At 38.9% G+C, this 27,955-nt stretch overlaps 1 protein-coding gene across 5 annotated transcripts in view; it reads left to right on the top strand.

Moving 5' to 3' along the window:
• Positions 1-27,955, top strand: part of KLHL32 (kelch like family member 32) — a 217,667-nt gene that overhangs the window by 182,700 nt on the left and 7,012 nt on the right. For 2 of the 5 annotated variants that reach the window (XM_003922918.4, XM_074397683.1), the window contains 4 exons: positions 4,377-5,103; positions 18,266-18,324; positions 21,372-21,564; positions 23,243-23,337. In XM_003922918.4, the coding sequence (XP_003922967.1) occupies positions 4,377-5,103; positions 18,266-18,324; positions 21,372-21,564; positions 23,243-23,337 (1,074 nt within the window). Of the gene's footprint in view, positions 1-4,376; positions 5,104-18,265; positions 18,325-21,371; positions 21,565-23,242; positions 23,338-27,955 lie in introns of those variants that run through there. The other 3 variants (XM_074397684.1, XM_039467803.2, XM_074397685.1) reach the window with 3 other exon arrangements.

Raw genomic sequence — 27,955 nt, 5'->3', positions numbered from 1 at the left:
AGGCTTGTGCACTTCTCATGCAGTAACACTGGTTGCTAGAAATATAAAGATAAACCAGAGGGTGTTCAGAGATGGGCTAGAAGATTGATTATGGCACAGGAAGAACTGATATATGAGGAGAGAGAAAAATAATTAAATGGGCAGCACTATGCTATAAAAAGAGCCTATGGAGACACAGATATTTATCTAATGTATCCTTTGCTGTTTCCTGTAGTATCTATATGAAAGATGCAGAACTGTAAGGATGTAAGAATGCCAAGAAATTGGTTGTAGACCAAAGCAATATCAGCTAGAATTACTTGATTAAATTAGGAGCAATAGCAAAGATTAAGTTTCAGAAATTTTTACCTGGTGCCTAAGAAATGAACTTGAGCAGGATGACATTATCCCTGAGAACTTTGGAAACACTCTGGGCAAAGAGTGGAAACTTGTTTATCAATTTGCTAAACAGTCTTTCCAGAAATAGTTGGAATCCCATCTCCTGAAAATTCCAAGATTAGGGTAGAGAAAACCTAGGCTGCTAGATGTGGGAACTCTCTCCCACTTCTGGCAGAGTCCTGAAGATTGATGAGTAACATTTTTTCATTTCACTTATTTCTTTTGCAATATCTTTGATTATTGCAAAGATTTTCTTACATAGATAATTTTTTTGTCAGTTTGGTATCTTATTTAGTTAAAAATGCTACCTTCTGGAAAAGCACTAGATGTGTATCACTTGTCTGCCCTCCACCATGTCTACCTTCTTGGCATCGAGAGACATTCTTTTTCCATTTCTCTCACTCTGTCTCATTAAGAGATGCAATTCATGACATAGCAGAAGTGAATTCACTCCCACATTCACTTCATTCAGAAAATGAAAAACACAAGCCCAAAACGCATCTTGCCTTTTGGAGCCTTTTTTTCAAATAGATGCAGAAACTCTGGATGTCTGAAATCATCTAGCGCTTTAGAGAGTTTAGTGATTCTTTTCACTAGGATGAAACCCCAGTTTGTGTTTGTCAAGGAGTAGTGGTCTGAGTATACCACATTTCCTTTTCCCTTCTTCAATACGCTTGCCCCAGGTCCCCCAGTGAAATCGTCATCTGAACAGGGAAGCCTAGAATCCTGATTCCATGGTTCAAGAAGGAAGTAAAGCATGATAAAACTGAAGCAGGGGCCGGGCGCGGTGGCTCACGCCTGTAATCCCAGCACTTTGGGAGGCCGAGGCGGGTGGATCACGAGGTCAAGAGATCGAGACCATCCTGGTCAACATGGTGAAACCCCATCTCTACTAAAAATACAAAAAATTAGCTGGGCATGGTGGCGCATGCCTGTAGTCCCAGCTACCTAGGAGGCTGAGGCAGGAGAATTGCCTGAACCCAGGAGGTGGAGGTTGCGGTGAGCCGAGATTGCGCCATTGCACTCCAGCCTGGGCAAGAGCGAAACTCCGTCTCAAAAAAAAAAAAAAAAAAAAAAAAACTGAAGCAGGATATTTTCCCTGACTGCATGGTGGGCAGGAACTGGAGCACGGACGATGGCTGTTTCAACACCGGCAGGGGCAAAACCAAAACAGGCACCTGCTGCTGTTGGGGTGGGGATGGGGATGGCACCTCTAAGAACAGAAGGAAATTACATCGTTTTGAATTGCTTATCTGATTGCTGGGCCAAAAGCTCATTATACTTGGTAACATTTTTGCAGTCTGTTGCAAAACCTTTACCATTATTAAAGAGGAGATAGGAGCCATTTCAAACCGTAAAGGAAGAAAGGAAAGATACCATAGAAAAGCCTGGGGAGTCTTAGCCAACTGCCCATTACATCTGGGACCGGGTCCAGTCTAGGGGCCTTCCAGCAACACCGAGGAGTGGCTTCAGCTACGTGCCTTCAGTTGCCCCAGGACTTTATTCTGGTTCCATGTGATGGCTAAACCTCCATGAAGGGAAACAGACCTAACATTCCTTTCACATGAAAGAAAGAGAGAGATGGCAGGGTTGCATCCTGTCCCCTGCAAGGGACATAGCTCAGAGGAAAGTCTGAGGACAAGAGGAGACAGAGCTACATTTTACTGACCCTTCTGATGTATCCTAGGCAGGCTCCCAGAGGAAGATGTTGGGCGGACCCCTAGTTTCCCTGACCACTTAGCAGGCAGAAACTGGAATGTGGATGCTGGAGCTAGCCGGTGGCTTCAGTGCCAGCAGAGGTAAACTTGACTCACTTGCGCCAGCTGCGCGCAACCCCTGGTGGGAGGGAACATGCAGGTGAGTGGGTGCAGGACCTGGGGCAAGTGCTTTTGGGCACTGGCAGAAGCAAAACTTCTTGCAGGCCTCATGGAAGCATCTAGTGGGGAGTGCAGGAGTGTTACAGTCAGCCCTCTTTTAGCTTTGCCATCTGCGGATGGCTTAAATATTAACAGTTTAGTGGAGGTCACCCTTTTGGCACCTGAGTCCTTGTTTGGTATTCAAGAGGAATGAAGTCACATGAATGAGTTGAAGATGGTAAATTTGGGGGACTTTATTGCTGATAAAAGTGGTTCTCAGGAGGAGGGGAGCTGGAAGGGAGATGGGATGGGCAGGTAACCTTCCCCTGAAGTCTGGCCATCCCTCACCAGACTCCCTTCTGAAGCTATGCTGTCAAACCATTCTTCTGAAGTCAAGCTGCTTCTCTCTGACTACAGTCTCTGACGTCTAGCTGTTGCTTCTCCTCTTAATGTTCGGCCACTTCTCCTCTCTGCTGGTTGGGTCAGGGGTTTTTATGGGTATGGGATGGGGGTGGGGTGGGTCATGAGTGGTTTTGGAAAAGTCAGCATTTGAGCATGAAAACAGGAATATATGTTTTTACTTTGGGCTGTGGTGTCAGGCTTGAGGGTGGGATCTTCACTGGGGACCTGCCTTCTGCCTAGAATTCCCTGCCTCCTGTCCCTATCAAAATTATTTAATCTATTTAATTGCTTCATTTTTTCCTGCGAATTCCTTCAGACCCACATTTACATTGTCTGGGAGATGTAGTTTAATGTAAGTGCTGCTAAGAATAATTCATATCAAATATGTTGACTGAGATGTTACAACACTTCATTATGCTGGTATGTGGGAAGGTTTGCCAAACTTTTAAGTCATACTAATTAAACTACTTTAGGCGCTCCATAAATGAATTGTGGTTTTTAGTTGATTTTTTTTTTTTTTTTTTTTTTTGAGACAGTCTTGCTCTGTCACCCAGGCTGGAGTGCAGTGGCACAACGTCAGCTCACTACAACCTCTGCCTCCCAGGTTCAAGCAATTCTCCTACCCCAACCTCCCAAATAGCTGGGATTACTGCCACTACGCCCAGCTAATTTTTTGTATTTTTAGTAGAGACAGATTTCACCATGTTGGCCAGGCTGGTCTCGAACTCCTGACCTTGTGATCCACCGGACTCAGCCTCCCAAAGTGCTGGGATTACAGGCATGAGCCACCACACACTTGGCCCTGATGATTTTTTTAAATTAAAAAGTTAAAGGAAAATTTCTTAAAACGAAAGCAGGTACACCATCATAAATAAAAAAATTAAACAATAATTTTTATTATTTATGACAATGTACCTGCTTTAGTTTTAAGAAATTCTCATTGCTCATATCAAAAAGTTATAACTCCTTCTTGAAAGAGATCTGAAAGGGGAAATAAAAAGGTTAGAATTACATTCGGCTATTATGTTCATAACACAAAGATGATCTCTGTATTCTGTTTTTGTGAAAATGACAAATTGTCAGTATCTTGCATGAGCAAATAACTGTCTTCAAGGTAAAAAATAATTGAGAGAAAAAATAAGTTTCAAGCTTTCTTTTCTTGCTTCCTGTTATACCTACTAAAGGGATGCGGGGTGGGAGGGAGAGTCTTTTTTCTTTCTTAATCATTCTACTAGTGTCATATTGATTTTCTCTCAAGTACACCCTGTGGTCTCAGATGATCGTATATTTTCTTACGTTACTCATATTGATACAGCACCTTGGCTTATGGGTTGACATATATTACTTGAGCTAAGATGACACTGCCCACCATTGATATTTCCTGGGGATGGGGTGTACTGAGCCTCTTATGCATGAAACATAAAGGAACAGGCTGTTTCACAACAGTATTTTCATTCTTTGAAAATCAATTATTGTTCACTTCAAATGATATGTTAAGCCCCCATCAGGGTTGCTTCACATTGTTTCTTACCCCTACAGCAATGTCTTGAGTTTGTGTCTTTGCTGATACAGAAAAAAAGTTCTTCACCTGGGCATCAAAATATTCCAGTTATACTGTTTGTGAGAAAGTTTGTATTATTACCTGCCTGGAAGAATACAGGTAACCTGCCTATATACTGTTGCTTTCTCTCTTTCTTTCTTTCTTTTGTATCTCCCTCATCTCACTTCCCTCTGTTTCAGCTAGCTGTGAGGTGGTTGGAACACAACTGCCACTACCAGTATATGGACGAGCTCCTGCAGTACATCCGCTTTGGCTTAATGGATGTGGATACTCTCCATACAGTTGCCCTGTCCCACCCTCTGGTCCAAGCAAGTGAGACTGCAACAGCCCTTGTCAATGAGGCCCTGGAATACCACCAGAGCATCTATGCACAGCCTGTCTGGCAGACTCGCAGGACCAAACCACGGTTCCAGTCAGACACTCTGTATATCATTGGTGGGAAAAAGCGCGAGGTCTGCAAGGTCAAAGAACTTCGGTACTTCAATCCCGTTGATCAGGAGAATGCTCTCATAGCCGCCATTGCCAACTGGAGTGAGCTGGCTCCCATGCCTGTGGGAAGGAGCCACCATTGTGTGGCAGTCATGGGGGACTTCCTGTTTGTGGCTGGAGGGGAAGTTGAGCATGCCAGTGGCCGGACGTGTGCTGTGAGGACTGCCTGTCGCTATGATCCCCGCAGTAATTCCTGGGCAGAGATAGCACCCATGAAAAACTGCCGGGAGCATTTTGTGCTGGGTGCCATGGAGGAATACCTCTATGCAGTTGGGGGCAGAAATGAACTGCGCCAGGTTCTGCCTACAGTTGAACGATACTGCCCCAAGAAGAACAAATGGACTTTTGTTCAGTCCTTTGACAGATCCCTTTCATGCCATGCTGGATATGTGGCTGATGGTCTTCTTTGGATATCAGGTAGAACATACCTCATGTTGGATTTATCAAAACACTCTTTCATTGTGCTATAAATTTAAAAGTCAAGATTTAATGTGGCCATGTGTAATTGAAAGCTTGAACCAAGCATGCCATTTTAGCTAATTAACATTCATTTATTGAGCACCTACTCTAGAGAGGAATGTAATGGGAAACAATGGGCCTTTCTGTGACTTTCTGAGTGATTAATAGAATAAAAATTCAAGGCGGAAATTGTTGGTCCATCACAACTGCTTTTTTCTACCAAATCTTCTCCTGTCAGGTCTTGGTTATTCATGGATTGTATGGCACAGCTTGTGATTTATCTAGGTCCTTTGCTGCTGCTTTCACTCCTGGCTACCAGACTAGAGCCATTTGCATCAAAGGCAAGAGAAGTAAAAGCCCAGTCAATTCATTTTTCTGGGTATAGCAATAGGTATATATCCAAGTAATCACTAGAGGAAAAGGATTTAAGTCACTAAAACAAAGTTTTTGTTGTTTTGTTACGGTTTCAGATAGGGTCTTACTCTGTTACCCAGGCTGGAGTGCTGTGGTGCAATCTTGACCCACTGGAACCTCCACCTCTCAAGCTCAACTGATCCTCACACCTCAGCCTCCCAAATAGCTGGGACTACAGGAGCACACCACCACACCCAGCTAATTTTTGTATTTTTTGTAGAGACAGTGTTTCACTATGTTGCCCAAGCTGCCCCCAAACTCCTGAGCTCAAGTGATCCACCAGTTTCGGCCTCTCAAAGTGTTGGGATTATAGGCGTGAGCCACTGCACCCAGCCTAAAACAATGTTTTGTTTTTCTTTTTAAATTATCTGTGAATAGTAGTTACTTGTGCCATCATAACCCTTCATTCCTATTTACTCTCCCATTTTCACTGATTATTTGAGGATATAGTTTGAGCTCTAATTTACCTTTTTGTCTCGTTTGAAAACCTTTTGATTGTGGAAAAAGTAGGGCGACTAGGACAATGAACCCCATGTACCCATAACGTAGACTCCACAGTTATTTACTCCTTGCCCATCTTGTTTTTTCTACACCCACAGACCCTTCACTGCCTTCCTGGTTGCCTTTTTCCTTATGCAGAAAGAGTCTGTGAGACATACGCTGTCAATGTCACATTATTGACACGTGTTTTCAATCTTATTTTTGAGAAAGGCCCTAAGTGTTCTCCTTTGAAAGGTTTTTGTATCAGGAAGAAAGCTGCATTTTCTCCCAGTTGGAAGATACTTGTATTGTAACCCAAATGGAACTTGTTGGATATCTATCAACAATTTCTTAGTCGTCTAGCACTAAGAGGAATAGAAAGGATCAAAACTTAAATATTAAAAATAACACTGGCATTTGTGTTTAGAAGAAATCATTACTTTTAAGTACACCTGCAAAGGCTTCTCAGCTTTCTTTAATAATCATCTCTGGTATTTTAACACCTGCTCTGATAAAATTCTCTCTTACCTTTGTTTAAACTAAGTTCATTTGGCCTTTGTTTGTTCTTCTGCTGTCCTCAATAACCAGGAAGATAGTCACAGGCTCAGCTTCTCTTGAGTGGTGCCTCGATTATTGGCAATTCACTGATTTTTATTGACAGAACCTAGCTCACATCAGGGTGTAAGTGCTCAGTGAATTATGAATGAAGTGAAGACTAAGGAAGCAGATAGAGGAAGTGGACCCAACATTTGCTGGCTCTTTAGCAAAGAAACGTTAGAAACAAATACATATGTTAGTATATGTAGATACATTTAAATTAAAACCTCATCTAATTATTGTTCCTTTTTCTTTAAATATATATTTCAACAGTTAATGACCACCAGGACTATATCCTTTTAGCTGTGCTGAAGAAATTTCAAGCTAGGCAGCAAATAAGTCTTTGCTAATAGAAGAAACAGATCTGTACTTGTCTTGGATAGCAAAACAATGATGGTTTATGAAATCAGTGCCATTTATGTTTTCTCCCAATTGACATTCCTCCCAATGACTCATTTAATTTCATATACTAATGTACTGTATTCCTAAATTTTGCACTGCATTTTCTAAGTTTTGTATGAATTTCTTATATTTTAATAAATTTTCCTTGTCTTTTGGCTGTAAACCTAGCTTGTAAAAGAATGCTGGGGTTTCCCTTATATAGTCTTAAGGAGATGATGACTTAATACCTCCTTCAGTGAGGCCTTAAGAAGGCACAGAAGCTCCTGTCAGATTTCTTCCTGGTACCAAGCTGACTTCCCTTTCAATATGAGTCTATATGTTTCCTACTCCATTTTATTAAATCTATCAACTTACTACAGATCCTTACTGCTATCTCACTTTGTTTTTCTACTACTGTGAAGGGAAATACATTTTCTTTGTTCTTCTTTTGCCCTAATATATGCTGCCTGTGTTAACCATACTTAATGAAAACAATCACAATTTTCTCAGGTTTGTTTCTCCCTATTGTATACTTGAGATGAGAAACTCACTTTGCTGTGTACAGTACAATACCTTTAATTGGAAAGAAGAGGAAATCGCTAGTGACATTTCTAATACCTTCAGTCATCTGCCTCTTGTCAGGCCCAGCTTATAATAAATCAATTGTGAATCTAACCATGAATAGGGAGGGGTGACTGGATTTGCTAATGGGCCCCTTAACAAAAATACAGGTGTAGTTCACCCTGCCTATCACTGAATTGGGAATGTAACCTGATTTATTGGAGCAGATGAAAATGTTTGAGACCATTCCTTAGCCTTTACCAAATAATCACGCATTTCCAGTTTAATTGATGGGGATTGAATCATTGTCATCCTTCTGGTATTTTGCAAACTTTGCCTGAGATGGAGGTAGTATTGATTATAGAAGGTGGATTTTTAGGGTCTTGGTTCTGTTCTCTAGAGCACAGAATGAATGTTTCTTTGGAGACTTGACATTTCCAGCAAGCTCACTCCCTCACCACGCCTCTCCCTCATTTCAGTCCATTTTGGGGTCAAGAAATCTTGAAACCTGTTTATAGTTTTTAAAGTATGACAAGCAGAAAGGAATCCAGAAATCATGCTGTATGTACATACCCGTTAGCATTTAATTTAAGATGTTGAATGTTACAGGCTCCTGTAGCATTTGACGTTGTGACCCAGTTCACAAGTGTTCCATACCATTTTGATTTGAAACTCACAGTATCAAAGTAAAATAAGCACTTAAATATCCTACAGCTGTGTTTTTAAAATATATGCTCTCTGTTGGAAGGTATAGTTTGTGAACTACTAAAAAGAACCTTTTTTATATGAGGAAATACTAATCCCAAGCTCATTTTGAAGAACTTATTTTTTCATTTTCATCAAATGGTAGCTAAGAGGCTAACTGCAATATTAGTGCTTTAAAATTATAAAAATAAGACAAATGTTACTGCATTTACTCAAAAGCAGTATTTAGTGCTTTCTTGATTATCTTGGTAAATGCTACATCCTTGTAAAGTATAGTGCTGAGTCACAGATAAGTGAAATTTATTCAGCAAACATACTTCCTGCCCTCTAGGCGCTGACAATAAAATAATTTTTCAGATATTTTGTTAATGAAAGAACATTTGTTAATTTTAACTCCCTAGAAGCTAGGTGTATTTTCATCTTGATTAAATTTATATGAAGTTTGCACTGCCCCATTTTAAATAACTTTAATTTATTCAAAGCTAACAGGACTTGGGTTTTTCTAGTATTAATTAAAATTAAAATAATGTAAAATTTTATTAACATTTAAAAATATCACTGCCTTATCTTTAGGTACATATTGTTTTACTTACATCTTAAGAACTGTGGACAAAGGCCAGGTGCAGTGGCTCATACCTGTAATCTCAGCACTTTGGGAGGCCGAGGCAGGTGAATCACCTGAAGTCAGGAGTTCAAGACCAGCCTGGCCAGCATGATGAAACCCTGTCTCTACTAAAAATACAAAAATTAGCTGGGCATGGTGGCGGGTGCCGGTAATCCCAGCCATTGGGTGGCTGAGGCAGGAGAATTGCTTGAACCCAGGAGATGGAGGCTGCAGTGAGCCAAGACTGCACCATTGTACTCTAGCCTGGGCAAAAAGAATGAAACTCAGTCTCAAAAAAAAAGGAATTGTAGACAAAATATTGGGAACTAACAGCAGGCATAGCAGAGGCTGGGTTGTGGGGCACTGAGACCACAGATTGTGGTCACACACACACAAAATTTGTGCTGTTTATCCAGCATGAGATGCTGAGCTAAAGTTCCTAACCTCTCCCAGTCCTGTTCCGGGATAGCGCTGGAACAACAAAGTAGCATATAGTAGAGGGAACAGACTTTTAAACAGGTAGAGTGTGTGATGATGTGACAGCAGAAGTCTTAACAAGGTACAAAGTAGAGCAAAACACGGAGTGACTATCGCAGAAGGCATGAAAGGCAGCACCTAAAATAATTACACTAGCAATTAACCCTGGAGGTGCCTTACTTAGCTTCAGGCCCAACTGGCTACTTTCTGTTATCCATTAATTCCTCCCTGTCATCATATTGAACTTCACGGTCCAATCACTTCAATAATTCTCTTGTCCTCTGTCAAACAAGCAATATTTGACAAACCCAGTGACCTGCTTGGTCTGTGCCTCTACCTAGGTGGCTCCGCCTGTGGGAGGAAGACAGTTAGCAGGAGGGCTTGCTATGGGTATATTCTCAGCACGTCACACACAGTGGCACTCTCAGCCCTCTCTGTACCCTACTGCTACTCACTCACCCCTTCCCTCACTGGCTGTAACTTCTTTACTTTCCTCAAAACCCCCTGTTTTCAGACTCAGAAGACCTTGCCTTCAGTTTCTCAGAGCAAATATAAGTGAAATAATGGGAGGAGGAGGCAGAGAGCATGACAGGAGAGCTGGATTAGAGATTGTCTGGAAAGGGGCTAAGGGCAGAAGTTTGGGAAACACTAGCAAGGAGGGTGCAGGGTTGGGGGTACTAAGGAAGGAAGGAGCCTGAGAATGTGGAACGGCAGGGTCAGAGGAGGAGGAGGAGGAGTGTCACAGAAACCAATACCAAAGAAGGAGGTGCAGTGAGAGCTGTTCAATACCATGGGGACATCAACGTCCAAAATATTTCCACTGCATTTTTTAATTGGGAAATGTTTAGTGAAAGCAGTTTCAGGGGTTGGAAGAAGGTGGAAACTAGAATACAGTAGTTTAAGGTATGATTGGAAAGTAAGGAAGTGGAAACCCCAGGAACAGACTACCTTGGCCAGAAGTTAGGATAAAGCCTGTCTTAGTCAATCCTCACGAACAAGTGTATTATCTAAACTTCATTCCCCGAATCTGAGCTTATCAGGCAACTTTCCCATTAATAATCTGGCTTCCTGTATAAATATAGGGAGAGAATGTGCTGTTTTTAGGTGTACACATATTTTAGTTCATGTAACAGCCTCTTTTTTTTTTTATTATAAATTAATGGCATTTTGGCTTTCAGAAGAATGAGGGAGATTAGCAAGGAAAGAAAGAACGGGAGGAAGTGGGGAGTGTGGCTGTGAAAAGAGTAGCTAGACAAGGAAATCCAGAGGTGAAGGAGGGATTTTGTTTGCTTGTTTAAGGATGCAAGTGCATTAAGCAGATTTGTAAATAAGAAAAGAGTGAAATTGAAGGTGTAGGGAGGAGGGGCATCCATTTGGCTGGTAAACGGTGAGAGCATTTCTAAGGTAGCAGGAACAGTGAAGAGTCCTAAGGATACAACATTCACAACAGACACAGAGTCCTAAAAGGCAAGAAGGAGCTGGGAAGGGCTTATGTCTTCAACATGAGAAGGAAGGGACCCTTCCAGTTCCAAGCCTGGAGGAAAGGAGATAATTATGGGTGTGACCTAGGTAAGCTCACAGATGAGGGGCAGAAACCTGAGGAGGTTTCTTGTAGACGGATTCAAGTGGGAAACAGGTCTGTCGAGATCGTGCCTGTCACGTCTAGGTACGGGGCCTGGGGAGAGTGACTTTGGAATAAGCCTCTGAGAGAAAACAGAGGGAATTAACAGGTTGAAGAAAAATAGGTTTGCTGGAAGGAGAACAGTGTGTCTTGCGGGAGTAAGTAGAAAGAGAATACCTCTTTGTTGTCTCTGGTGGCAGCCACGATGTGAGGAAGCCATTTGCCTGGTAGAGGTTTGGAGCTGGATAACTTGACACGTCCACTTAAAAGTTCCTAGTGAATTGGAATGTCCATGAAGAATTAAATATTTGTTGCTTTAGATTCTAGCAACCAGCTGTCCCCAGCAGTTACTTTTTCTTTTCATTTGTGCCTCAATCTTTTCTACCCCATATCTGAGAGTTGAAAACAAAGCCACTACAGTTTTGAACTGAGGTAAAAGTCAAACAGAAATGTACTATGCTGCAATGCTTGTTAGAGACCTAAATGATTTAAAGAAAGCAATCAGATCACCTACATTGTCCAAATAATTAACGAAGCTTTTGTCCTAAACTGTCTTTCCTGTATCCTGAAGAAGTTGCACTCTGTTTACCCTCACATCACTGCCCAGGAAATGAGGCTTGAAGAGGTTAAATGACTCCTCAGATCACATAGCTTATAGTTGACAGAGCTAGAAGTTGAAGTCTGTTTCTCTGGTTTTTTAAACCATGCTTTTCCCACCAAACCACACAGGTACCAGTTGTTTATCGTGACAGTGAACAAACAAAATAGATGCTTAAATTGTAAAAATAACTTCCAAATGACATAAGACTGAAAGTAAATGATACACGGAAGCAGAGTGCTTTATGGAGATGTGTTTAGAATCAACAATCATTGATTGTCCTTAATTGCTTAACTGTCCATCCTTCTCAAGGGACAGAAGAGGAACATCATGTCTTTTCGTGATTTTACCATTTAGTTTCTAAAACATGAAGTTAAAATGTAAAGAGAAACAGTGATAAAATGGAACTACTCAAATACATTGGTGTAGATTAGAAAATTGTTTTCTAAAAGGATTACATACTACAGGAGTCTAATAACCTTTAAAATTGGTAGTGTAAGGTTTTGTTTAATGTTCAAATCACTGGCTACAGAACTCTTCTCACGGAGAGAACCGCCTTTGTTCAGAGGATTCATTTGTGTCTACCTAGATGCAACTAATAAAAGATGGTAAACTAAATGGTGAGCTGTATTGCTCTACCAAAGAATATGTGGACTATATCATTTGCTTCATTCCCAAGAGGAGAGAAAATGGTTAAAGCTAGGTCATAGAAATAGGGAATGGCTGAAGAACTTGGCTGATGATGGGAGAGAGATAAAAGAGCCAACAAGAGTCCAACAAAGTTGGGACATGATAGACAGACAGAGGTGACCTTGAGAGTTTGACCCTGTGGGAATGTGCAAAAATGTTTGGAGGTAAGATTTCAACTTTCTACAGAATAGAAAGTGGGAGTTAGCGTGAATATCTTTGAGTTTATAAAGGGCAGGTGAATCTAATTGATATCTGCATTATGGTTGATTTCACCCCCATTTTGTCATTTCACTTATTAAAAACAATACATAATGCATACTTTACATATTTCTGGGTCACAAGTTTGTACCTATTTGCTCTAAATGACATAATTTGTATTTCATGTGCAGCAACTCTGTCTTTATAGGTATTTTGTAAATTAGAGACTTTGGAGGTTTTGAGTATATTAATTACCCATCCATTTGTGTGGGTTCCTCAAGTATGACAGAAATAATATGGATACTAGTTTTAATTTAATGCATGGATTATGTATGCTTCTATTCAAGATGCAAATTTAGTAGAAAGAATCTTGACTGTAATTGTGTATGTAGTATTATAAACATCCAGAAAATGTGGACAGTCTAATGTCATATAAAAATAGATAATAAGTTTGGTTTTGCATTTATTATAAATATTCCTTAATTTCCTATAAAAATAGATATTAAGTTTGGTTTTGCATTTATTATAAATATTCCTATGGTATTACTTTTATCAAGGGCTAATAATGAGTGTAGTTCTATAAACAGTTACTAATATTAACTCACACTTAATGCTAGGTTATTCTTTAGGTAATTAAATTGTAAGTATGAAGTTTTAGTCTTTCAAGAGTTGGAGAAAGTTATAGAAGAGAGGGGCTTAAACTATTAAAGGAAAAAGGCCTTGGACACTGAAAAAAAAGCTGGTAAATCTGGTTATCAGAAAAAATAATTATCAAAAATCTATTTCACACTACACAATTCATGTCTTAATTCAGTATTTCACATATATCTTTCATGGAAATGGTATCTTTCATGGAAATGGTAAGAAATTTTTATAAACAGCTACAGGACTGTAATAAACTTCCCCCTGTGGATTGTCTCTATGCCACGACTCTAGTTCATCTGAAACCTGTAGGGAAGATATCATCATCTCTGTTTTGTATATGAGGAAGCTGAGCATGGCTGTGTTAAATGGCTTCCCCAAGGATACAGTCATGTAGGACCCATGTTAATGCCATAGCCTATCCTGAAACTCTTCTCTTAGACTAGCATGAACCTGTCCACTGCAGGTCTCCAAGACAGTTGCAGAGAACTTTAGATGATTTTCCTCAATCCTGAATTTGCTGGCAGAATTCCAACCTGGAGCAGGCTCCACCCTGCGTGTAGAGGTCAGTTCTTTGTACCCCACTCTGTCCTGGTTGTGCATTAGGAATCACTGGCATCTACTCGTGGAGTTTAGTGTAGGACCCTCTATTTATCAACAGGGGTATTTTCTGTCATTAAAAAAAATTAGCAGAGCCATCAGACTTAGTATAATGAGAGCAGTTTTTCTATACACTGTATTTCATGAGCACTGTCAGCATTGACCGGTTGTTGCTTTGGAGTATGAGTTTGAGAGTCAGTGATCTCAGTAGCAGAGACAAAGGTTGCTTGTTTGGCAGTCGCTTGTCTTCTCTCCAGCATGCACTCATCCATTTGTCACAATATTTTGTGGCGAGTTGTACAGGGAAGCTTAAGAAAAATGCTTTGCTCCTGTCTTGATGATAGAAAGCATTTCTCACTGCTGGTAGCATAGTGGTAACTTTTCATTCCTTCTGGCAGTTTTTAAAGACTTATTTGACTTTGGGGGAACCTGCAGTATATCTTTAAGTCACAGTTCAAAAGTATAAGACAGGGTTGCTCATTTTCAATTTTGGCTGAAAAGTCTTAACTTTCACTGTGGCACTTCAAAGTTAGAGAAAACTTGGTTTTAAAAATGGATGCTGATATGAGATGGCATATTTAATGACAGATGTATCTATAGAAAGCTGTTAAGATGCAGATTATCCCCCCTGGGGTGGGGGAGGGAGATCAAAACTGCCAATCTATAAAATATACTCGATAGAGGAAGGCATGGAATCTATCTTTGCAAGTGCTTTGATTGCAGGGGACAGTATAGCAGCATGTGGCATCGTAACCCAGAGCAGACAAATCAGCTTGATGACTTTCAAAGCCAGGAATACTGCTACAGGCAAGGGTACTCCAGTCTAGGAGAAATTAAAACATATAGAGACTGTTATTAATTCCATATCTATTTTTGTATAGTCAAATCTGTATGCAAATCCTTAGCATCTCATTTCAGCAGATTAATCTAAAAGTGAAGAGTGTTATGTGAAGGGAATGTAATGATTAAGCCCTGGAAATGAGTAACACTGCAAAAGAAATGTGGGCTGCAAACTTGGATGTTTTTAAAATTTATTTTAGAATTGAGAGAAAAATGGTTTTTATTTACATGCTCATTTGTAAATTATTTCAAAGGGGAAAGCAATAAAACCAATTTCCACAACCCTGACTTGGCAAAAGTTGCAGCACTAGGTGTGTGAGGCACCTCCTGTGGTTTAACATTCTAAAGGCAATCTATTAATACCAAATAACTGGGACTTTAATTTTTACTCCCAACTGGTAACCTAATATCTCATTTCTAAACATTGTCATGTGAATGAACATTTGTATGTAAGGGTAAAGAATCTAATTACTGAGTGCAGATTAAGACAAAAATGTATTATAGATGCAGTTGTGGAAGATAGTAAATCATAATTCTGAAAAGCATGGAGATAAATTGTATGCCCTGCTTGGAAGAGGGTATGTAATAGCTACATTTTAATCCATTGGTTGTATGTTTAATCTATAATGGACAGAGTCTGGTACATACAGTAGTGTAAATATTTTCAAATTGTGTCATAAAGCAGATAGTTTACTGCAGTAGATATTAATTCTGTCCCATATTTCTAAAACAAGCAGAGAAACTTTTGAAGTTTTTAAATGATGGGTGGAGCTTTGCCCTCTGTTCCCTTTCAATTAGAGAAGTGATTGTAGGCGAGCTGGACATTAATATGGTGGTTATGGCCCAGATCAAAAGCACCAGCAATTATTTTAACCATGAAGACTTGTGAAGTCTCAAGAGATTAAACTATTCTTGTGTGGTTATGCTGAGAAAGAATTATTGAACACTCTGTTTTTAATCACCCAAGAAAGGGAGGGTTGGGAGTAAAAGCAAACACAACCCTATATTTATTTTGACACACATCTTGACTATATAGGCATTTTAGCCTCAGCTTTTTTTTTTTTTTTTTTTTGAGACGGAGTTTCGCTCTTGTTACCCAGGCTGGAGTGCAATGGCAGGATCTCGGCTCACCGCAACCTCCGCCTCCTGGTCTCAGGCAATTCTCCTGCCTCAGCCTCCTAAGTAGCTGGGATTACAGGCACGCGCCACCATGCCCAGCTAGTTTTTTATTGTATTTTTAGTAGAGACGGGGTTTCACCATGTTGACCAGGATGGTCTCGATCTTTCGACCTCGTGATCCACCCGCCTCGGCCTCCCGAAGTGCTGGGATTATAGGCTTGAGCCACCGTGCCCGGCCAGCCTCAGCTTTCTTAAGTGTGTTTTCCTTTCCTCTGATTACATTTTTAAAATGAGACATTCGATGAGAAATCCAGAGAAGACTTTGAGGTCAGGAAGCTCATGTCTCTCTGTTCTTTGTGGATTTCTCTGCAGACAAAGCTTTTGTTGATCTTTAAAATCTTAAATCTTCAAGCTTCTCAAAGAATTTTAAAAATAGTCCTCTAGTTAATAATAGCCAAAGTCAATTATATGAAAGATATAATCTCCTTACTGGGGTTGAGTGAAAGAGTAATGATTGCCCTGGATAGGTTCCTTCCTCTTTATGTATCCATTAGTTTTGATTGATTATTCCAGCACAGTTAAGGATTAGACACTAATCCGCTGGATTCTCGTTGACTTGTCTCCTAGCCATGTAGTTGATGGTGGTGACCTATTCAAAGTATTTGAACTGTCAAAGCAAAAAATGTACCAGATAAAGTTAAACGGAGAAAGATGACTTTATTCAAGACTATTGCAATAGGAGAGAGAGAGAGCAGAAAAGTTTGAAATCAATTCTATTAAAGTTTTTAAGAGGATAGTTTTTAAGCATTGGGGTGATTTTGTAAAAAAGTACTGAAGAACATTTCAGGGGAGCTTGATTAATGGATGGATATGTTGTACCCATGCAGTTATTTCTGAGTTGGCAATTTTTGTCTCTGTGATTAGGCCATCTGTGTTTGGTGCTAATTGGTACCTAACAAAGTTAGGGTCCTCGGGAGGTGGAGGTTGTGGTGAGCTGAGGTCTTGCCATTGCACTCCAACTTAGGCAACAAGAGCAAGACTCCATCTAAAAAAAAAAAAAAAAAAGTTAGGGTCCTACCTTTCCATAGAAGCTGGGATATAGGGCACTATCTTCTTCAATGATTATATTTCAAAGGGATGGCTCTCTGGACCTTAACAAAGATATTCTTGGGTTATAAACCTGGCAAGCAGCTTTTAAAGATGATATACATCTCAAAGAGGCAGAGAAAGAAGTTATGATTACAAGTTTTCTAAAGTAAGTAATCTAAGAAAGGGGAGGTCAAGGGTCCCAGAATCAGGATGTAGCGTTTTTAGTTTAGTCAAGCTAGGGGAATGCTAAGGCCATCTTGGTCAGTATTTTAACAGTATATGCATATTTTTTAAATTAAAAAAATTCCAGTAGGAAACTTTTTTTAGTCTAGCTTAATTTTATATTTTTATTGAAAAAATAGCTGCCTATGATACTTATTAAAATCAGAATGTTATTCATTTTATACCAGTGTCTAGAACTACATATAAGGCAATATTTCTAAAGATAGATTTCTTGGTCCCATATCCTTGGTATTTTATCTAACATTTAATATCTACTGGTGATATATTCTTACTATGCTGTTTTATGTATTGTTTTTTAGAGTTTTTCCACTTAATGGTAAAACTGAAAGCAAAACTAATAATTTCTGGGTTTTACAGCGCTCAGTATACACTACAAAAATGAAAAGAAGTATGAGGACAAATAAGAGAAACTTAGCTGGAAGTGTGATGATTTTTCAGTGGTTCTTATTAGGTAGGTCTGAAGTCTCTTAGATCTAAGCAGTTGTCTAGAGGGCTTCAAAAGTTGACCACAATAGCAGCTGCACTGAAGAGCCCTAGATTTGTGCTGCCCAATGTGGTAGCGTCAAGTATACACTGGCTTTTGAAGACTTAGTATGAAAAAAGAATATAAAGTATCTTAATAATTTTTATGTTGATTTCATGTTGAAATGATAATTGTGGCTATATTGGGGTACACATAATTTATTACATTTAATGTCAGTTTCTTTTTAGGTTTTATATGGCTATTGGGAAATTTATCATTGCATATGTGACTTGCATATATGGCTTTTGTTATTCTATTGGACAGTGCTGGCTTTAGATATTTTTTGTTAAGTAATGTCAAAAGATATCAAGATATCACTGTGTTAGGGTACAGAGGTTAGAGCTTTAAAATTAACAATTTAGTGAAGGACAAGAATTTTCCATATAACTGTCCCTGGCATAAATAGTATAGAGATTTATCTCTGTGTACTATGTTCGCTCTCACTCCCTAATACTTTACCCCTTATCTAGCCATGCAAAACAGCTTGCCAGAATCGGGGTCCTCTTGGTAATGTCAGCATACTTGTTGCTTACTCTCAACTGGATTGCTTCTGAAATGTTTCTTTAAAATGAAACTGCTTCAACAATAGGCTTCTTAATTATGTTATGGGCTCACCATGAGGGTATACAAATAGATCCTCAGCAGTAGCTAATTTTCCTTTAATTGTATCTCATTCTTATGTTGGAATATCTTATTTCTTATTCATGAAAACCTCTAACACATGTTAATCCATTACAGGTGGAGTAACTAATACGGCACAATATCAGAACAGGCTAATGGTATATGAACCTAACCAGGTAAGAATCATAAGAAAAGCTCATTACCTTAATTAAAATGAATTTTAAAAGATTCCAGAGTAATTAGTAATTGGAATGCCAAGTCTACACACACAGATATGCATCCTACATTTATATAGAGAAAAGGAAGCACTTGAATAAACTGCTTTTTTGTTTTTTTATTCAAAAAATTTCAACTCCTCTAGTTTTGTGATTTTAATTGTCCTACTGCTATGTCCTTCTGGAAGGGGCTGCCCTGCCATTCTAGGAGGGGATCATGGTTATGGTTTATTCTTAAAAAGCAAGTATTAACTTAATATAGCCCAAATGACCTAAAACACTATGTAGGACAAGTCTAAAGTAGAAGTATATGAAAAGTTTGAGAGATGGGAGGTGTCTGTAGAGTTTTCATCTAACAGCTAGGGCCTGAATGTTCATATTGATGGTGCCTGCACCTTCTTACTTCTCACTTACACCCAATGCCTATTTTCCCCCCAAAATAAATATTTTTATTCTCTTTTCCACCTACAAAAATATGTATGAATCTTGGCAATTATCTGCTGAATTTTGCCATTTCTATGATTTGGGTAATGTAAATGTTTTATTATGACAGTATTCCAAAATGATTTGTACATTTAATATTCATCAGCTGAAGGTAATGGGATAACAGGTTAGCTTTGGCAGTCTGGGTTGGGACTGGCCATCAAATCTATGTCCAGAATGGATGGAGTGTATCTGGTATCTTTTTATTTTAGCAATTACTCGATTCTGTATTTAATGAAGGCATTTTCCCCTTTGCAAGTGTGTTTCCTGATGTCATTAGAAGCTGTAGATTTCAGAGACCAAATGTCCGTGGGTCAGCTGTCTCAAGAGGGATCATTAATTGCAGTTGCTTGAGTTTGGTGCACACGTGGTTAAAGAGGAAGAAAGTGTTAACATTTCTCAAATGAGTTCTGTTTCATGTTTGTACACACATGCTCTTTTAAAAAATTCTGCTGGCATATTGCTTACGGTGGGTACTGGCAAACATCACATCTGCTTGCATCTTGCTCAGAATCTCAATAACTCTATCATTCAGCCCTGGTGCTTATTTCTCTTCTAGGCCGTTATGGAGAGTCGATAATGCCTGCCATCTGCCACAGAGCACATTGCTACCTGCCAACAGGCAGGCTGGGGTGACCTCTGCTTCCCCACTACTGATTAGTATTCACACGCTAGCTTATTAGGAATGACCCCACCAGGCCTCTCTGTTTCTTCGCCTTTGCAGCGGTTGGTGGCTCACCTGGCAGGCACTGCAGTGAAGGAAGCTAAAGATATAATCAGGGGATGCAGGCAGGCTTTGCAAAACAGATGGCATCCATAGTCTTGTGGCAGGGGACTGGACTGCTAATGCAAACATTGATTCCTAATACTGTAATAGGTTGTCTCATAGAAAACACCTAAGAAAAGCATCATCAGAGTTTTGAGTTAAATACATTCCTGTGTAATGTATTATACATATTAGCAAATAGCTGAAAGGCAGGCTTGACTATTAAAGAAGACATTTTATTGGAAGAAAATTCTTATTACATGTTCAAACGGGGAACAAATGAATGCAAGCTTTTCAAGCTATACAAACCACTTCTTTTCTTGAGTGTATCTTTAAAAGAGAAATTAGAAATGAGCTAGTCTATATGCCTATTAGTGAATGGACCACTATTTATATAAAATGTTTATTGTTGTCTTTTGCTTCTTCCCTTACAGTTTTGTAAAATGGTGAAATTCTATGTATTCAAAACATCATGACTTTTTCTGGCTGAAATCCAAATTTTTCTTGGCAAAAAGGAATCTGGGTTCTTCCTGTATGCTTAGCGTTTATGTAGAAAGAAGACTGTTAGGTTTGTTTACCTGTCCATTGCTGCTTTACTTACCTGTCCATTACTTAGCTGAGATTTAAAATTAAAGTCATATTTGATCTTCATTTAATTTTACAGAGAGCCTTATTTTAAGAAAGGTTGGGCATACCCTTCTCATTACTGAAGGTGAACTAAAACCAAATATTGAAGGTTTCACCATTTCCTAAAGTTACATAAAACTTAGTCTTCTGGGTGGTTGCAGTGGCTCATGCCTGTAATCCCAGCATTTTGGAAGGCCGAGGTGAGTGGATCACCTGAGGTCAGGAGTTTGTGACCAGCCTGGCCAACATGGTGAAACCCCATCTCTACTAAAAATACAAAAAATCAGCTGGGTGTGGTGGCACATACCTATAATTCCACCTACTCAGGAGGTTGAGGCAAGAGAATCAGCTTGAACCCAGGAGGCGGAGGTTGCAGTGAGTCAAGATTATGCCACTGCACTCCACCTGGGAGACAGCGTGAGACTCCATCTCAAAACAAAAAACAAAAAACCTTAATCTTCCACCAAAACAAATAAATGTGTGCCTAGAAATAACCTTTCCCAATTTGGCAAAAGATGTGACTGTTAAGATATTAAAGGAGGCTGATCAAAGGAAGTGTGAGTAGTTTGTTGCTGAACCAAATCTTAGCTCTTCCACTGATTGTAAGAGGTTAATTTTGGAAAGAACAGGAAGCCATTAGCTTATCTAGGGGCCTCAGGTACCCAATGATTATTATCACATAATTTTGAAAAAGTAAATATGTATTGAACATTTTTCATGTGCATTTTTCTAAGTACTTTGCAGAATCAAACAATCATTGCACCACTGTATACAGTATACCTAGCCATGTGCTTTCACTCTTAATTTGCATGAGTAAATTCTCTGAACTAGGTTAAACATCATGAAAATTTAAATGTTCCCCTTATAAAATTCAAAATGCACTATAAAATGCAACACAAACTAGAGGAGATGCCATGTGTAAATCGCAAAGAAACAATTGGAATATGGCTCTTTTGTACTTGTTCTCATGTAAGAAGCCTCTATCTTTCAGTGTATATAAACAACATTCAAACAGAATGTTGATGTACTGATAGATAAACATTAAGGTTCCCACTACGTATGAGGCCCTCATTGCTGTTTTCTGACATGGAGGTCTCCTACTAACAGAATGCACTTACATGTCTTTTTTCAGAACAAGTGGATAAGCCGTAGCCCCATGCTGCAGAGAAGGGTCTACCATTCCATGGCTGCTGTACAAAGGAAGCTTTATGTTCTTGGAGGCAATGACCTAGACTACAATAATGACCGGATCCTTGTGCGCCATATAGATTCTTACAACATAGACACTGACCAGTGGACGCGTTGCAGTTTCAACCTGTTGACTGGCAAGTACCTTTGATTAAGTAAATCAGGAAAAGCAGATTCAAGAAGTCACCAAACTTGTTTCGTAGACATCTTTAGGGCATCACTAAATATCAAGTGCATAGTTGTAGAAGAACCTGCATTTATTAATCAGAAAGGTGTGCATCATTTATGTTCTAACAAAACTGAACTCATTTAGATAGCTGAGCATCTAGTTTCTCAGGGCCTACATTACTGCCTTAAAGTATATCCTCATGTGGCTGAGAGGCATGTCAAGTCCATTATCATCAATCAGGATTACCATGGAATTCTCACACAAGTATGAGTAACCAGATACTGAAAGAGTTAATAAATCTTTACAGAAGGAATTTATTTTTACTTCTCACTGCTTTTAGTCTTATTTCTTATGAGTTCAGTTTAGGAGCATGGTCTTCATTATTTGCCACTGTCAAATATTGTTTCTGGGAGTATTCTCCTAGAAATGAAATCCTAAAGTAGGTCTGTGTACAGGAGTTTGATGCATTTCTGGCCACAAATACTCATCCAAGTATTTACCACAGGGCAACATTAGGTATGGACCCTCCTCTTCCCAAAAAAGAATGAAAGAAATGTGGTGAACAACTTACCGCTTACGTTTCTTTATGGAATGAATAACTTTTCCCCACTTGTCAGCTTGCATTGTTAACATCCACAAGTGATCAGATGCCTTCCAGGTCTACTCAAATAATAGGAAAAATCACAAACTGAAAATGGTAGGTTGGGTTAAAAGATATTTTGATATGCTGAGTGGGCGCTCAATCCCTTGCAGGTGCTGCTGGCGGAGGCAGCACTCAGGATCTAACAAGAGGTTTAAATGCTTGTATTGAGCTCCTGTTTTTGCAAAATGATTTTTGAGGCCCACTTGACAAGGACTTAGAAACTCTAAGGCCCTTGACTCTGGATCTGTGATTCCGCCTGCTTTAAGATCCAGCTTATTTATTACCCCAGTCAATCCTGTGTCAGCCCATCAATAAAAGAGACTCTTTCACTCTCTGATGGCCTCCAGGGAAGAATATGTGGTAGTGAGTTATTCTGTCTTCCTTTTGAAATGGGAGGGGAAACCTTTCATCATTTTGGCGTGTCAGTATCTAGGGATTATCCAGGCTGGTCCCAGCTCAGAAACTTTCATAATCTTTAAAATGTTGGATATGTAAAGAAAGGTAGGATAGCAAGTTGATCAATCTTTTCTGCCATTTGTCTTCATTTGGGCCATGCCAGGGGCATGGCTCTGCTTTATTGGCTTCTTGGGTTGCAACTTTACAAACATAAGCACTTGGCTAAAAGCATTTTTGGGTACTATAAGAGGTGCTTTTCATTTCTATAATATACCTTACTTTCACCTCTGTAAATTAATGGCATGTGACATAGTATAGAATTCAGTTCTACATGGCTTACTATTGCTGTATTTAATGCTGTATTTACCAACTTGGCTGGCTAATGATTGTTTTGGCCTGGTTCTGACCCAACACAGATTCATTATCTGAAAAACAGTGCTTAATTTTTTTGAGTACTGGGAGGCAGTGATTTGTTGCTGCAAAAATCTCATGGAATATACAAATGTGCCACAGGGGAAAATAGTATCCCTCAGTGGCAAAGGGGTTAATTAAAATATGTAAGAAATGGATTTATTTTTTTCTTTTTATTCAATTCTCTTTACTTTAGGCCAAAATGAATCTGGAGTTGCTGTCCATAATGGGAGAATATATTTAGTTGGTGGATATTCAATTTGGACAAATGAGCCTCTGGCTTGTATCCAGGTGAGTGGTTGAAGTTCCTTTTGAAGTTTGTTCAAGTGGTTCAGTGAGGTTACATTTTGCTATGCTGCTACTGAAGAAAGAGATATTTACATTTAGAAAGAGGCTTAACATCCCTTTTTTGTGCAACTAGTTCAGCCAGTAAACTTCATCCCGTATCCTAAAAATGATGCCTAAATAAATGATTGAGCCCTATTAAAAATAAAAATGGGATGAGCTTTGAAAATATATGTAATATGTATTGGAAACTGGGGAACTAGTATAGCTTTCCCTTTCTCCCAAACCAAAACATTCTAAAAATATTTGGCAATAGTTTCTTCACATCCCCAAAGCTTTACAAATACCTCCTTTCCACACCATTACCTTATTTTTTATGTTACAGTTCATTTGTTCCTACAAATGCCACCTACAAAGGTGTTCTCCCTTCATGGAAGAGGCTGTGAGCAGAAGTGGTTTATGACTGGTGTGACAGGGACAGCCTCTGGCCCAAAGAATAGCCCTGGTGCATCAGCATATGAGCAGCCCAGGCTGGGAAAGTTGCCAGCTACGCCTTTCAGAAGAGAATAGCCCTTGCTGATAAACACATTCAAAGTATTAGTCCTATTATTATTTCACAGTTACTACCATAGTTTTCTCTTTTACATGTACTCTGATAAAATATTGAAATATATTAGCCCTGACCTTTCTTCCTGACCTCCAGAAAAGTATATCCTTCTAACTACTTTTATTATCTAATCTCATATTTATGGGAAGATTTTTAACAACTGCATCAATATCTTTAATAGTTGCAGAACTGCTCAACCTTTTTACTTCTTTTTCAGTCACATCTCATAAGGTATATATATATTTTTTCAAGAAACTTCCATGTTGTCTAAGTTTTCAAAATTGCTAGCATATAAATATTGTTATCCTTAGTTATATCTCCCTTTACATTCATAATATTGCCTCTTCTCTTGATTTGTCTTGACAGAGGTTTGCCTGGGGAATTTAAAGTACTTCTATTATTCATATAGATGAAGTTAAAAAAAAAGTCAGCAAGGGTTGGGTAGATATGAAAAATATAATTAACAAGCTTGTCTGAATGGATATGAGTTCTGATTGAACAGTTGGAAAGAATATTTTTTTCTTAGCATACACGAAACGTTTACAAAACCAGTCATATACTATAGGATTAAGAAAACTTGAGTTAAAAAAATTAAGTATCGTATAGTATTTATATAACTCTAATACAGTGCAATTAAGTTAGAACTTAACAAAAAAATAAACCCCAGCCGGGTGTGGTGGCTCATGCCTGTAATCACAGCACTTTGGGTGGCTGAGGTGGGCAGATCACCTGAGGTCAGGAATTTGAGACCAGCCCGAACAACATGGAGAAACCCTGTCTCTACTAAAAATACAAAATTAGCTGGGCGGGTGGTGCATGCCTGTAATCCTAGCTACTTGGGAAGTTGAGGCAGGAGAATCACTTGACCCAGGAGGTGGAGGTTGTGGTGAGCTGAGATGGTGCCACTGCACTCTAACCTGGGCAACAAGAGCGAAACTTCACCTCAATAAATAAGTAAACAAATAAACCCCTACATATCTGGAAATAATAAAACACATTGCTATAAAACTTATGGGTTAAAGAGGAAATCATAGTGGAACTTAAAAAAATTCCCAGAACTATGATAATGAAAACAATACACAGCAAAGCTTGTGAGATATAGCTTCATACGTTAGAAAATGAACCAAAAAATAATCTGAAAGAAAATAGGAGACAGACAATAAAGTTGAGAGAAAATTAGTAAACTGGGAAACAATAATACAGGAGAAAAGAATTATCAAAGCCACACACACGAAGAGCCACATAAGACTTTACAGGAGTTCACTGAAGGCTGCCTTGTCCTGCTTTCAGTTAGTTAATGGAAGGCTGCCCGGCCCTAGAGCTTAGTCCTATCTTTCGGATAACAACAAATCAGCAAACTTTTTCTCAAAGAGTGCTGCTGGTCTTCATCCAAGCATGTATCTGGTAGTCTTTCACAGTCTTCTTGGTTTCTTTTGACTTTTCACTATTCAGAATTGGTAGAACCTAGAAGTGGGCAACAGGTCTCTACTGGAACACTGTTTTTTTAAGGGGCATTGGGACCCTTCATTTGGGTCACTTGCACACTGGAACTTTGGGTTTATTATGAAATAAGGTTGTAAATTTTAAATATGTTTATGAGCATATTTCTACACTTTTAGTATCAGATTAGCTCAAGGAATAGAAAATGGGTAGAAATCATAACAGAATGAGGAAATAAAGAAAATGCTATACATACCAAGTTTAGGAGACCAGAGTGCTGCCACACCACACTTTTCCCACATCTCCTGTTTTGTAATAGTCTTGAATGTTCACTTAGAAACAAAAATACTTTATAGTCACATCTTTGTCATCAAAGAATTTTTCTTTAGACTGATCACTAATCATATACACTAATTAACTGCTAATGACATTTGGCTGTTTTCAAACAAATCTATCCACAAGAAGTGAAGAGATAAATAAGTGCATATTTTAAACCACTGAGGATATTTGAGAGTACCCTCAGGATTATGGTGATTCTCAAAGGGGATTCAATTATTTTTTAAATTAATGCATGTATTAGTGGAATACGTTTTACCTCTGAGATTGTGCAATAATATATTCTAATATGTTTGCTTTTAAATAAGTTACCATGATGAGTATTTCTGTGTTCCAGTAGCCATTTTGATGAATAGAATCAATTCTTTGGAAAATGCTGTGTTTATTCCTTTGTCTGGCATACTGATGCTACAAAACACAGATTTGTTAAAAAAGGCTTTTTTTGAGAGAGTCTTGCTCTGTCTCCTAGGCTGGAGTACAGTGGCACAATCTCTGCTCACTGCAAAGTTCTCTTCCTGGGTTTAAGTGATTCTCCTGCCTCAGCCTCCCAAGTAGCTGGGATTGCAGGCATGCACCACCATTCCCAGCTGATTTTTTGTATTTTTAGTAGAGACGAGGTTTCACCATGCTGCCCAGACTGGTCTCAAACTCCTGACCTTGTGATTCGCCCTTGTTGGCCTCCCAAAGTGCTAGGATTACAGGCGTGAACTACCACACCCAGCAGATTTATTTTTAAGAGCCTTTACTATTAATAGGTATTTACTATTAATAAGTATCCATATAAGCATATGGATTATCTCTTAAAGAGATATTTGAAATAGAGGCCTTCATGGATAGTAGACAAGTATCTTTCATTTTGGTTACTGACAGCTGGTTACAGGCTATATTATCATTCATTCTGAACTAAGGCTCAAATGTTTTTTTATGTTATGGATGACTACAGAACTATTTGTTTCAATACACTAACAGTAATAAATTGATGGTTGGAGAGACTAGCTACATGTTCAAAAGTAGGCCACTTCTTTGTTACTTAAAGAACATCCAAGATAATGGGAGACTGGAATGGTATTTATGAGAAAATGCTTAACAATGGAAATTCCTAAGTATGTCAGTGGCTTAAGTACAGAAGCATGGTGGGGAAAATCAAATGCAGACTAAAAATATAAAGGTTTAAATTTTTTGTGTCATCAATCACAAACCTACCTAATATTTGATCCAAGATTAATCCACAAATCAATAATCCAAGAGCAATGGCTGATTAGTACAAGTCAGACTTAAATAGTTAACATTCAGAAGGACTAAAGTCATATTTTTGCTCTCCAAAGTACCAACCAATGTCTCGTTGAACTGTCCCTTCTGGACCCTAATCCAAGCTCTTTTAACTGTGATTTGTAAGAGTCAACCACAGTGGGATGAAGCATGTCCAATGTTGAAAAAGCATACTTTATTTCCTGCTACTACTCTGATTTAGCACAGACTACTTAACCATCACAAAGACAACGCAGAGAAAAGCAGAGATGCTTTTAGACTGAGATTTGGACTTGTTAGTAATAAAACACTCATGGAAAATACTGGAAATAGATTACTTATGAAGGGTGTTATTTAGTGGGTGTGTAAACTAATGTATGGTACAGAGGTTTGACTCTAATCTTGTGTGCTGTGGATGACAAGTGGCACATAAAGGAGCTGCTGCATAAGTGTGCAAGTGATCAGTCTGTTTCTAGATCACCTCTACTGGTCTCTTCATTTACTATTATTTCTTTTTGGCTGAAGGATATAGTGCCAGCTTGGCACCACATTCTCCCAAATGCCTTCTTTAAGCCAGTTTACAGGGGAGTGTTTTGGAGAAAAACTGCCAATGCTTTCTTTTCCCTTCTCAGATTAAATACATTACATCTGCTTAACATATGCAGTCTCTGTTGGCCCAAGGAACCAGACAAAAGCTCTCTGGATGATTATCTCATTAGTATTTTGCCTTCTAAAAATGTTTTCATTCAGGAGAGAGGGCACAAAAATCCTTGCTCTTTCTGGTTTGCATCTTGAGGGCAAATACTGGCTCCATCACTTGCTGTGTGGAGTTACGAATTTTCTTCTTTGTAAATTGAAGACAATACTTAGCCTTACAGAATTGTAGCAAATATTAAATGACCTCTGATTTACTTTCTTAATGAAATACTATCCAAAGCCCCACTGGGGTTTTCCCTTTTCTCATGGGGTAAAGGAGTGATACCTGTCAAACTG

This window comes from Saimiri boliviensis, chromosome 4 (genome assembly GCF_048565385.1).
Source record: "Saimiri boliviensis isolate mSaiBol1 chromosome 4, mSaiBol1.pri, whole genome shotgun sequence".
Taxonomy (NCBI): Eukaryota; Metazoa; Chordata; class Mammalia; order Primates; family Cebidae; genus Saimiri; species Saimiri boliviensis.
Note: the sequence above shows the minus strand (reverse complement) of the source record. Positions and strands in the feature narration are given on the sequence as shown.